The sequence below is a fragment of the Falco punctatus genome, assembly GCF_963210335.1.
Source record: "Falco punctatus genome assembly, chromosome: 13".
Classification (NCBI taxonomy): Eukaryota; Metazoa; Chordata; class Aves; order Falconiformes; family Falconidae; genus Falco; species Falco punctatus.
In genome coordinates, this window is record NC_137593.1 from 2,449,508 (window position 1) to 2,461,921 (window position 12,414).

The 12,414-nt window shown below is 44.6% G+C and overlaps 1 protein-coding gene and 1 long non-coding RNA gene across 2 annotated transcripts; both read right to left on the bottom strand.

Moving 5' to 3' along the window:
* Positions 1-575: 575 nt before the first annotated feature.
* Positions 576-12,373, bottom strand: LOC308072834 (ovocalyxin-32-like). The gene is made up of 6 exons (XM_080410310.1): positions 12,053-12,373; positions 5,027-5,089; positions 3,950-4,124; positions 3,122-3,258; positions 2,225-2,287; positions 576-2,136 (listed from the first exon to the last, which is right to left on the bottom strand). Exons 1-6 carry the CDS (start codon positions 12,290-12,292, stop codon positions 1,978-1,980), a joined length of 837 nt encoding a protein of 278 aa, XP_080266436.1. The 5' UTR covers positions 12,293-12,373; the 3' UTR covers positions 576-1,977.
* On the bottom strand, positions 7,533-10,743 carry LOC308072849. Its single transcript, XR_013931830.1, has 2 exons — positions 9,066-10,743; positions 7,533-8,786 (listed from the first exon to the last, which is right to left on the bottom strand). It is a non-coding gene; the product is annotated as an uncharacterized lncRNA (long non-coding RNA).
* Positions 12,374-12,414: the final 41 nt, after the last annotated feature.

Below are 12,414 nucleotides of genomic sequence, written 5' to 3' on the forward strand. Positions count from 1 at the left end.
GAGAGCTATTCCTTGTCTCTGGTCTGTACCTCTTACGAGCAGGCTCCGCGTGGGGTTTTTCACATCAAGAATTCGCTGTGAACCCGCCTGAGCCTCGACTCTAATAACATCTGCAGTGCTGCACCCAGCACTCGGGCTTGCGTGAAGACCCCACCATTTCAGGTTCTGATCCGCTGGCTGAGATCTTGGCCCTAAAGAAGCTGGTGGAATTGTTGCCTTTGAATTCCAGCAGGTTTGCTACTTGTCCAGAAGTTATTGTGCAGTTTCCTAACTGGGTAAGTTTGTGTTGCTTATTAGTAGTCGAAGTTACACTGACCTGGCAAGCTGGAAGTACCTGACCCTGTGTTCTAGGTCTGGAGAGCAGTGGCAAAAACAAGGTAAGGAAACAAAACCTGTGGTTTAAGTGCGCTGCTAAAGTAGAACCCCAAAGTGCTAAATCCATACTATTTCTTTGTTTTAATTCTAAAAAATACTTTTGTCACCAATTTCTTTTAAGAAGTGTTGCCATCCTGAGCTCTGATTTCATGCTTTTGACGATGAGAAATGTTACCAGCAACAAAAGAAAACACCAAGAGTGAAACGTTGCTTCACTGAATTTATTGCAATGCCTATTCGGTGCTGATATAAAAAGCTTCAGCCAGTAAAAGTGCATCAGAGTCTAATGCACTGGTGTAACGTGCCTGAATTTGGGGGGTTAGCAGATCGCCCGGCCTAAATATCCCCCAGTTAAAGCTTTCATGTTAAATACCTTAATCATTGTTACTGATTACAGATCAATGATAGCACAATATATCACAATTATAAAGGGAGTCACCCTTCCGGAAGGCAGAGACCATCGCCTCTTTTCCTGAGGGAGGGGTACGTGTTGGTAAGGAGTTGATTTAACCTGGCTGAAGTCTTGCGAACAGGGAAAAAAATGGATGGCAAACCGGAGCCAGTTTGGCACAATCTCAGCGCACGGTGGCAGGATGGCAGGTCTGCTGTAGCCCAGGTGAAGAATTCGGTGCGGAAGGATGACCACGTGCGCTTGCCGCAGGGCTTTGCTGTGTGTCGGACGGTACAGGACACGGTGGTCGCTGCTGTAAGGGCTGTCTGGGGGCGTTCCGGCAGCGGGCTGGTCCCCACCAGGCCCGAGGTGAGCTTGGCTGTGCAGAGCCCTCCTTTCTCAGCAGCTCTGTTTCTGTTTGAGGTGAGTGCGAGAACTGCAAACAGACAGCCGCAGTTTCCCTCTGACAGACGCTGCCTTGCAGTGTTCTGGACGGGTGACAGGTGCGGGGAGACAACAAAACGTGGTTTCCTTGCATCAGTATTTTCGGAGTGGCCTTTATAAATACGAGAGGAGAAGCTTTTGATGTCAGCTGGCAGCGCAGGCAGGGAGCGGTGGCGCGCTGGCAGGACTAGGGCCATGCAGACGTTGGTTACTGGCCTCTGCAGGGCCTTGTGGGGAGATGTTTTTGCTGCCTACTCTTGTCCACATCCTCCTAAAGGCCAGACACTGGGAGAAGATGGAAGGTTGGGGGCCAACAGCAGCATTGTGAAGGAAAACCCAATCTCAACCCTGCATAATGGTATTTGTTTTATTGGAGGTGCAAGTTAAGAATCAGCATGTATCTATCCCAAAAAATGAGAAAAAAATCAGTAGACAAATATTTCTTAGTGACAGATTAATCCTTTTCTCAAGATTTTTATCCAAATATACCAACTTTGTTTACAAAGTATGTTACTCTAAGTAACGGTTAGTGACAATCAAATTGTGTATGTTTATCTGTGTATATATGTAGTAGCAAAGTTTTTAGGTACAACCCTAGAACATGAGTCTTGCAGTTTAAGAAATACAAGAATTAATAATTCTGCAACAAACCAGCCTACTGAAAGCATTCAGATTCACTGTTCAACTTGTACAGAAGAATGATCACAACTCCAGGTCTATTAACACAAGGATTTTCTCATTTAATACATAAAGCTGACATCTCTTTTCTAAAAATTTGCTCCCCTTTCGTGTAAAATCCCAGCAGCTGATCCAGATTCCACTCCAGATCCGTCTTCGACCTTCTGATTCTCTGAAGCACAGAAGTATTTCACTTTCAGAGGGTGACCAGGAAGCCAAGTGAGGCGCATGTGACATGAAATAATTTCCTGGAGAACAGATTTAAAAATACACATCTTTTATGAACTTTATACCGTTCCTCTGTTGATAAAAGGAGTTGTTGTCATGTTTTCTTACCTGTGTTGGAATTTCATGGAGTAGGACAGTGTAGTCAAACTCAATAAAATCATCTTTCCTTATCTGAGCATGTATAAAAAAGAAGAAAAAAGGATCAAGAACATAAGGTATGTTGTTGAAGTTCAGAATCTACTCTGATTTACCTAACTGTATTTAGCTTGCTTAGGGGACGAGATGGCTAGGGCTCGAGGTGGCTGTGGTCGTTGGCTGCAGCGAGACAGGTTTTGTATGTGGAGAGAGGGGGAACTGGGAGTGTTTCCTGCATAAAAGCTTTGAAAGTGCCAACTGCAGCGTGGCTCTGCAGGCTGACTGTTCTCTGACATGAAACGGGGCTGACTCGGGTGCTCGTTAATTGAGTTTAACTCTCAAATAAATTTGAGAATCTTACTTGACTAATCTCTCCAGAGAAATCTCATTTGAAGTAAGTAGGGAGTAAAAACCGAACACTGTCTGTTGATGGCAGATGACTGAGGGAAACAAAGCTTTGGGAAGGCGCAGGCTGCGGGTGTGAGGCATGCTCCTCTGCCAGGGGCTGGACTGGTGCTGCCCGTGGGCTTGGCTGGGAGAGCAGGGTCCTAGGGGCGGCTTAGCCCCTAGTAGGGCTGAGGAACGGCAGGGCCACCTGTTCAGATCTCCTGATCAAACCTGCAGAAGCCAACAGATCTACTCCTGCAAACAAGGAAACCCAGATTTTGTCCAAATGAGTAAAATTATTCCACTGAAACCCAGACAAATACTTGTCCGAAGGTGGAGACGCTTGTCTGGAGAAGGCACTGGGATTTTGGGAGAATCACAGCCATGACAGAGCAGGAGCTGTTGGTGAGTGTTTTATTCTCTGCTGCTTGGTAGACACTGTTAGCTTCTGTAAGGCAGATGTGTAATTTCCACTTTGCTTACCCACTGCTTCGCGGACTTGACTTGTGCCATGAAGTAACCCGTGTTCTCGGTTGACTTTTCCCACATGATGTAACTGCTGCCAACAACAGCCAGAGCCCACACTGGCTCCAGCGCAGGTTCAATATTGCCATAGCTGTCTGCAAGGCAGAAAGAGAGCAGTATAAAAGTTATTAGTTCTGGCTGTTCAGCAGAAAAAGGATAAACCACAGAGCTTTTTTGCCTGGCATAGTACTGTTCCTGGGAAGCGACTTATCCCTCCAGTGTGTTAAAATCTTGAACAGGGAGGAGAATGATGCTAAACCTGCGGTCACAGTAGAAGTATGAAAGCATGAGAGAACTGCAGTTACCAAGAGACACTAGTCACAGGGTCCCCACAAGGAGGGGAGAAGCCCGATATCCTTGGTAACAGCAATCCTTGCCTAGCTGGGAGGAAAAGAGAGGGACTGGGGTGCTCTGTTTCCAGGATGGAAAAGTTCTGTTAGTCATCCCCTGTGAATTTCCACCTGCAGCTGGGGAAGGTGTGTGGGCTGAGGCAGTTGTTATTACTTGAGGACATTTAGCATTTACTTGAATATAAAATTGCATAGGCTTGCTTTCAAATGCAAAATGCCTTCACAATGTTGTGTCGATAACCACTGTTGCTAAATGAAGCAGGTTTTTTTTCTCCCCCAAAATAGTTTTGAATTGGTGGAATTGTTTTGATAGTGAGCTCTATAGTTCTAGGGTGCTACTGTAAACACGTGTCTCATTTTTGAAATGCACGTGTCCTTAAAAGTGCCTAGGCTCTTTAAGATAAAATGGAATAGTCAATTATTTGGAGCAATATACCTGGAATATTATTTCCAATTATTGGTTTGGTTTGGTGCCTAAGTTTTTGGTAAAGTCTGTTGTCCTCTTCTTGGATTTGATTCTGGTCTTTGGTACGTGTGCACTTGATATTGACAACAGGCAGGGACTTTGTCTTCAGATACAACACCGTAGCAAGGCAGCTCCCAGTATTTTCCTGTCAAGGTAGAATTTAAAACTGTTATCCTTAACCAAGATTTTATTTGCTAGCAACGCATTCTTAAAAAAGCTTTTGGTGTTAACCTGTGAAGTGTATGTATGGATCATGTATATGCCTTCATGAGACACTTCGTATGAACCTGTACAGGGGTCAAGAAAGTCTTCAGAAGGATGTAATTTTTTTCTAGAAAAGTAAATAGGTTAAAACTGTAAGGCTAAAGTGATTTAGCAGAAGATCTTAAACTGTAGCAGAAATGCACTAAGTCATCTTGGAAATACGTTTGAGTATCCTCAAGAAATAACACTAATTGATAACAGGGACTTTCACTGTATGATATTTCAGCCTTGAAACAAAAATAATCTCACGCTTTATATTAAACTCTGAAAATAACTTGAATTTCATAAAACGTGTGTAATGGAAAAGCAGATGTTTACAGTAAAATTGCTAATGACAATTGTCTGACAGAATGAATGCAGAGGGGGGAGTTAGAATTAAAAAGAACACACAACTGTCAACTCTTTCGTCTCATTCTGGTGTGCAGACACAGCAGGAGCTACAACTGGCTAATGAGGGCCATGCTGCCACACTGAGATTGCCAAGTTCCATTCAGGTGCTCGGTTGCCTGATGTGACTTGTGACAAGATGATCTGGTCAGGCACCGAGTGAAGCGGGTAACCACAGTGCTCTGACCGCTCGGACCCCAGCAGAGGAGCGATTAGATGGGGTACTCGGGTGACCCTAAGAGCAAAACATACCCCATTCTGGACAGGCAGGGAGAAGAAGCATATGAAAGATCTATTTACAACAGTGTATAAATATATCTTGCTTTGGAGATGTTGAAGTTCCTGTAACACTGTAACACACGCTGTCAGAAAAAATGTAGAGGACCATAAACTCACCCCACTTTTGTAGTCTTCAGTAGTGAACTGCAGGTAATACTTGTGACCCGAGTCTGGGATGCTCTGGAAGAGAGAAGGATTCAGCCATCAGTGTAACTATAGCTCACGGACTGTGACTTGCTGAGGAGCTGCCGTGGGCGCTGGGGAGGGAAACTGAGGATGCCACGGGTGCCTCATGGCCTTGTGGCATCAGGAAATTGGTGGGATGAGATGTGCTGAGATGGTGCCAGCAGCACACACAAAGGGTCTTAACAACAGTAAATAACCCTTATGTTAAGGAATGTTTTAGATCATTTCCTCACAGAGATAGGCAAGAAGAAAAATGCTGCCCCCAGTCCTTCACAGGACAGATTGATACTGAGTAACTTTAAAAATAATAAAATTACACATCAGCGTTCAGCTTCTGAGGTATTTTTTGCACAGGCTATCAGAGTGCCCTTGAATGTTTAAATGAATCAAGTCTTGCTGACTGATTCACAGCTGAACAGGAATTACACAGGCTAATTTAAGCTTGGGGATGCTAACCTTTCTAGGTTTTTTTCTGTTGTGACTGGAAAGAGACTGATTTCGCTACACAGCGTGTCAGAGCAGGGTTGTGGTCTGTCTGCTCTTGTTTTGTCCTGAAAATACCAGTCATTAAGTTGCCCAGTCAACTATCTGAGATTCGACTTGTTAAGGAAAAATAAAAGAATACTCCTTGCTGATGGGAAGCAGCCAGTAGTGCCTCTTGTAGCACAAAACATCAGAAAAGCCTTAGAAATGTACAGCTTTGAAATATGTCATTTTCTTGGAATTGAGGGGGCGGGGGGGTTGCTTTGTTTAGTTTTTGGTTTTTTCCCCCTGCTGCGGACAGAAATGGTTTGGTTAACCAATTGGATTTTTGGTGTGGGATATCACAGACTGTCCTGGCCCCATAGTGAAAAGGAAACTAACTTCTAATGTCGGCCATGAAAAATATTAATTATTCTGGAACAGGATCAATGTGTTATTCAATAGTGTAAGCACAGAGCCTAATAAAAAGTATTTGCGTTATCTGCTCTTTACTTCATGAAGTAAGTAAAGAAGTCAGTCTTTCATTTCCTACCAACTGTTATGTTTGCTTTTGAAATTTCTGTATTTTTGAGTGGGGAGTCCAAGTAACAAATAGGGTGGGAAACTTTATTCAACTAATTCCTTGTAAAACGACACTACGTGTCGTCAAACTGTTTGATACATTTCCAAGCCTCTCCTTTGATTAAGTCAGCCAGAAATAAATGAAAGAAAATAAGTCTTTTTATATGCTATACTGTGATTTATTAGACAAGCTTTCTGATACGCAAGCCAGGTCACTTCTGTGTCTGGAAGTTTATTCCTTTTGCATATATTACCTGGTTTGAGAAAAGGTATTCTCCTTTGCCTTAAACCTCCTCTTGCTTCGGTTTGCTACTGGTGTAGGGTATATTGTTACACAGGCTTTCCTTTGCACAGCCTGTGTGAGATAATACCTAGAAAATGCATTTTACTGCAGAGTGCAAGCTGCCTTCTAAAGTGTACGTTTACATCAAATTACCATATTCCAGCACAGCACCGATTTATTAAGTCTTATTTGCTTTTTAAATGCAACACTTTTAAGATAAACAGGAGGAGAATTCTGGCTGTTCGCATGATTTTAAAGATTAGAACCCAAAGCAAATGTGTGTGTTTTGTTTATCTAAACTTGGGCCTTTGTGTTCCCATCGTACGTGCTTCCAGGAAGCCATTAATAGCATAATGTCAGCAAAGAAGTTTAATTCCCAGGGCAAGGGTATCAGCCCAGCACCTGGTTTTAGTACATACACGGAGTTACACACTGCAGGTAAGAGGACAAATTGGTTTAGTCATTTGCTCTACTTTTATAAAATCCCTTCTTGAAGCTTTACGAGGAGACAAGTCTGGAGCTGGACCCAGATCAGACCATGAAGGGAACAGAGGATACAGAGGGAGGATAAATTCAAACTTTTGTAATCTTTTTTCTCCACCTCCTTATTCTCCCCTTTTCCTGCCCCCGGTTTGTGTATTGGCTAAAATGTTGTCCTCAAAATGACAGAGAACGTGACATGAGGAGATGCTCTTAGCGTAGAAAAATATTAAAAAGTAGCTTTCTGAAACGCAGATTTACAAAAGGATAACTAATTTATGGCGCTGAAGGAAGGGTCTAATCTCTCACAATAGTCACAGCAGTTAAGTCTAAGTTTCTAATTATTGCAAAGCTACCCAAGAGATGTTACTGCTATTGTTTCTAACATGCTTTGTTTGATCAAGTAGGGGTATGTTTTAAGCACAGTGATCTAAGCTTATTCCTTTTCTTGTTATTAGTACTGCAGATGAGAGAACCTGAAACAGAACCCGAAGCAGGAGAAACTTAGCTCCGATTTAACTGATGATAGCGGATGCTGTTTCCTGCTGAAACTTCTCGTCAAGGGGCACAGTACAGCAGCCTGACTGGACACTCCCAGTTACAACCCAGGGTCTTAAACTCTCTAGTAGATATAGTTAAGCCGGATCTTTTCTGTCCAGCATATTCAGTCATTTAAAATATGTTCAACTATTCTTCCAGTATTATTTGTTCTTGCATTGGTGTCACCTGTTAAAGAAAAAAAATCATTTTTATAGCTGTGGTAATTTTGAGAATAGTAATCAGATTTTGACACAACCTTTCAGCAGTATCATTGCATTTGCTTGATACTGAGCACTAACGAAGAAAAAAGCAATCAGAACTTTTTATAAACTAATTTATCAGTCTCTGATTCTTCTTAGTAGAAGGCTAGAAAGCTTTGGGCCTAGTGACCTGATAAATACTCTCTTTAAAAAGAATACATAATTCTGTGCTGACATGATTTTTGAAGTAGATATTCTCTCTTCATTCACAACAACTCCACCACAGCAGTACTGCTCACCTACTTTCAAGTGGAGCTATGCAGCTAAAATACGTATTCAATCTGGGTATTCATACCTGAGGGCTGCTTTCATCTTGCCAGGGAGAAGGTACATTTGGCATGAAATAATTTTAACTTTTACAAAAGTATTCCTTGTTTCAAAGAAAAACATCACTTTTATTTCCACTATTATTTTCCATTATCAGTCTAAAGTGCATCAGTGTAAACCATCACATAGTGTGAGTTAAATCAGAGCTCAGGAATATTTGACATGGCACAACGATGACTGGCTGAAAGCAGCCAGAGATAAAAGTGTCCAAAAGAGAAGAAAACAAGTGAGTAATTCATTTTTCCACTGAATATCTGGGTCACAGGATTGTTTTATTTCCGGGCTCAAAATTAATGTAACTTTCACGACAGATTTTTAGTACTATAAAGGCCAAACCAGCAATTTAAGAGCAGTTTCATTCCAGGTCCCAAAGGAGGTGGTTTTGCAATCGGTTTACAGGGCTCTAACTCCCTGCTGGGGTGGAAAGGGATGATCACCTCTCTCATTGCTGCAGATTTCCTTCTCTTCTCGTGTGTTTTCCCACCAGCATTTCTCCCCTGGTACCAGCTTTTGGTCACCAGATCAGACTGCTGACCTGATCACTAAGCATGGAGAAGCTGGCACTGCGGAGAGGGGAGGGAGAGGTGTCCTTTGGGGGCTTGCCTTCTGCCATTCCCACCTCGCCGCCCTGCTGCTGTCCAGCTCAGGTGGCTGGTGGCTTCTGGATGTGCTGGAGAGGTCTCATCCACACACAGCCAGGTGAGCTCTCGGGCTGCCCAGACCAGAGGGAAAAGCCAGCAGAGATGTCTGGGAAAATCTAGACACAGAGAGGTCAAGAAAATAGCCAATTTACCTACCCTGCCCCTGATTCTACCTTTCCCATCCTAACATGGGGTCCTGACTGTTGGAAATAAGTAGAAATCTCCTAATTGACCTCTAATATTAGGACCATAGTTCTGGTGTTACACTGTTTTGTGCCAAGGTGAGCTTGTGAAGAGAAATACCCATCTGTAAAATTTTATTTTGTAGTCCAATTTAAGCAAATGTTACAGTTTAGCCAAGAGATTACCTAGCTTTACCTTTACACTTCACCTACCCACTGCTCAGTTATGATTTCCAGGACAGCTTGGTATGGGAGACTGCTACATCAGCGTTTTGGAAGTTTATCTCTTGAATTCTAGGATCTCAATTGGCACACACTAAAGCTTCTCTTATCAAAAATGTATCTCAAAGTGCAGCTGTCAACTATTCCATGAGATGCACACTGTTGTTTCCTAGAAGATATTCACTTAAGGAAAAAAAACACGTGAATGAGAAGGGACAACAAAAAGAAAACTGCAGCCAATGGCAAGGCAGGCATTAATATGATTGGCATATCTCTGCTATTTGTTGCTAGGAGAGAAAAGCACTGAAGTCTCATTTTACCTGAACTTGAAAATTCTTTTGCATCTAACAGAGTTACCATGCTGGTGGCTGTCTCCAGTCCTGTTTCTAATTACTGCAGTTTCACTGGCTAGTGGGCTAATAATGTTAGCTTTAAAATACAGTGGTTATGATTAAATTCCACGATAAAATTGTCCTATTTTTACTAGATTCACTAAATTACTAACCAACAGGAAACTAGCTTTCTTTAAAAAATAATTAAAAAAAAAAAAGCAAAACACCCCCAATCCCCCAACATTTCTGTATTTTGCATTCACATAATATAGCACATTCCTTCCAGGATTTTTTTTTTTTTTTTTTTTTTTTTACAGTGGAGGACAGGAAAGAAGAAAGTGACCATGTCTAGTGCATTTCTCCTCTTGTTTTCAGTGTGTGCTAAGAAAAAGGGGAAATAAACTGCAGAAAGTGGTTCCAGGGAGTTCCTACAGCATCTAGTACTGGGAGGAAGTAGTAAGGCATTTCACTTCTCCGTAATGAACCAATTTTTTTCTTTCCTATATTAAAAGGCAGGTTGCTGACGGTGGAAAAAAATTCCTTTCCCTCCCTACAGCCAAAACTACCTTGCAAAATACTCAGTTATACTGGGCTTGGAAGGAGGATTTGCACCAACCCCTTACTTCTGATATGTCTCTTTACTAGACAAGTGCAGTGCTTCCAGCAGCACACACTGCTGCCAGAGGCCATGCTGTGGCCCTTAGAAGAGGCACAAGCTTTTGTGTATGTAAATATAGACATAAGCACACCACCCAGTAAAGTGCCCAGTAACTATAGAAGGAGAACTTGTATGTTTTGAAAGAAGTATCAAATAGCATAGTAATTTCTGTCATAGGTGTCTGCAGCAATTTCATAGGAGGACTGAAATGCCACACTAGCATGTCCATGTTCAGCACTTATTAAACAACATGGTTAATTGACGTTTTTGGCAATGATGATGAAAACAAAGAGCTACCTAAGGGTATGGTCTCAGATAAATCTATAGCAGAACATCATGTTCCCCACATTCCCAGACAGGTAGCACAACTAACACTATCTTCGGGCCTTGCATTACACAAAGTAATATGCAGATCCTGAATTGTTATGCAGTAGGTTGTGCCTTGTCACATTTAATTGGAAATTATTCTGGTGGTCTGTTAAATACTGTGTGCAACTCAAACAGGCTTCAGATTGGTTTGGAACCACTGGCAACTGGGATATATGTGAAAGATTGAGGCTCAAGTTCAGTGTTGTAAGGACTGCAGTAGTACATCCTAAATGTTTTAGGCTGGCTTGGAACGTCTTTCTTGAAAGTGAAGACGTGACACTAAACCATCCTATTCTCAATTTTAGGAGTGAAGGCCTGAATTGAACATGCCGTGAAGATGCTGAAGGACAAGTCTTGTAAGATCTCCTTCTCATATGCCAGAACCATGAAAAGGATCCCATGGAATCCAGTGCTGGATTTGGCACTTCGGACAGGGAATCCAAAACAACCAGCCCTCACTTCAGGGAGCTGCCCCGCACTAACCTAGCGGGAAAGACTAGGATGAGAGCGCTGCTTTTAAGTCCCATCCACTGCGATAGCTTAGATCCTCCTCAGCTCTCCAGGATAGCAGTGCTTTCTTTCCAGGATCTACAGCCCTGGGGAAGCATTCCCCAGAAATGTTTACCTGTTCTCTTTCAGAAACTGAGTAAGTTGTAAAAAAAACCAAACCACCCAAAACCAAAACCACAACTGCAACACCCCCCAAAACAAACCAAACCCCAAACCCATAGGGAGGAAAAAAGTGCTGCATGGGACTGGGACAGTGCTTGCAGGCAGCAGCCCTGCCTGTCGGGGTGCGGGGTGATGGACGAGCCCTGAGCACTGCCTCGAGCATCCCTGGCAAGCTCTCTGTGAGGTGCAAGCCTGCCTGCCTAGATAGCTGCTCCTATCTGGGGCTCCCACTCCTTTCTGTCACCTTAGTTTGACATGTGTTTTAGAAGATAAAGAAAGGCATGTTTTCTGATGGGAACTGCACTGCCTTTCGTTGAAGCTCTCAGGCTCCAGAGACTCCAGAAAGCCAAGTCCTCTCTGTCCCTATTCACACAAAGCAGATGGTCACTCCAGAAGTGATTTTGCTGAAAATGTTTCCTTATGAAACTGGTTTTCCATCATATGCCTGGCACATGTGTCAGTTTCTTCCGTCCCTCATCTGTGCCGTGCTGCTTTTGGTTGCAGGACAGCGCACCAACATGCATGGCACAGGACTTGGGGGACATTTAAACCATGGCTTTTTGAGGTGGGTCCCCACTCCCCTCTGAGGGGACCCGGGTGCCTGGCGCCCGCTGAGGGAAGGGGCAGGGGAGCAGCACCCCGCCGAGGGGACCCCGAGCCGCCTGAGGGAAGGGGCGGCCGGACACCAAGCCCCCTGAGGGGCGCCGGGGACCCGCTGAGGGAAGCGGCAGCGGGACAGCAGCCCCCCGAGGGAAGAGGGAAGGCGCCCGGTGCCCAGCGCGGGGCCGCACTAAGCTCAGGGCGGCTTAACTCACCGTCCCACTGATTAATTATAACAATTATTGCTAATTGTCCTTTTCCCAGGGTGACTTCAAAGACCCCACCTGGGGAGCCACCCCCTGCCACGGAGCTGCAGCCGCCCCGTTTCCCCGCCGGCTCCCCCTTACCTTCAGCGTGGCCTTGCGGACCTGCCCCAGCGCCTGCAGCGCGCCGGGGGACGCCTCCCGGGAGTTGAGGTAGTGCAGCGCCAGCCGCGCCGTGCCCGCGGCCAGCCGGCTGCTGGGGTTCAGCTCCCGCTCGGCGCCGGGCGCAGCGGCCGCCGGCAGCAGCAGGGCGCCGAGGGGGGGGAGGAGGAGGAGGAGGAGGTTGAGGAAGGCGGCGGGCGGCGCGGCGCTGAGCCCCTGCATGGTGCTGAGAAGCGGTGAGTGACTGCACTGAGGCGGGCTCCGCTGAGGGCCGGTACTAATAGCAGGGGGGGCCCGGCCCGCTACCTCCCGCCCTCCCTCCGCCTGCTGTCAGTGCCGGGAAG

Coding starts and splice junctions, on each gene's coding strand:
- LOC308072834 (XM_080410310.1), bottom strand. CDS start 12,292: ATGCAGGGGCTCAGCGCCGCGCCGCCCGCCGCCTTCCTCAACCTCCTC. Junction 5,090..12,052: donor TCCGCAAGGCCACGCTGAAG/GTAAGGGGGAGC, acceptor TCTCTCTTCCAG/AGCATCCCAGACTCGGGTCA. Junction 2,288..3,121: donor TCAAGTCCGCGAAGCAGTGG/GTAAGCAAAGTG, acceptor ATACATGCTCAG/ATAAGGAAAGATGATTTTAT.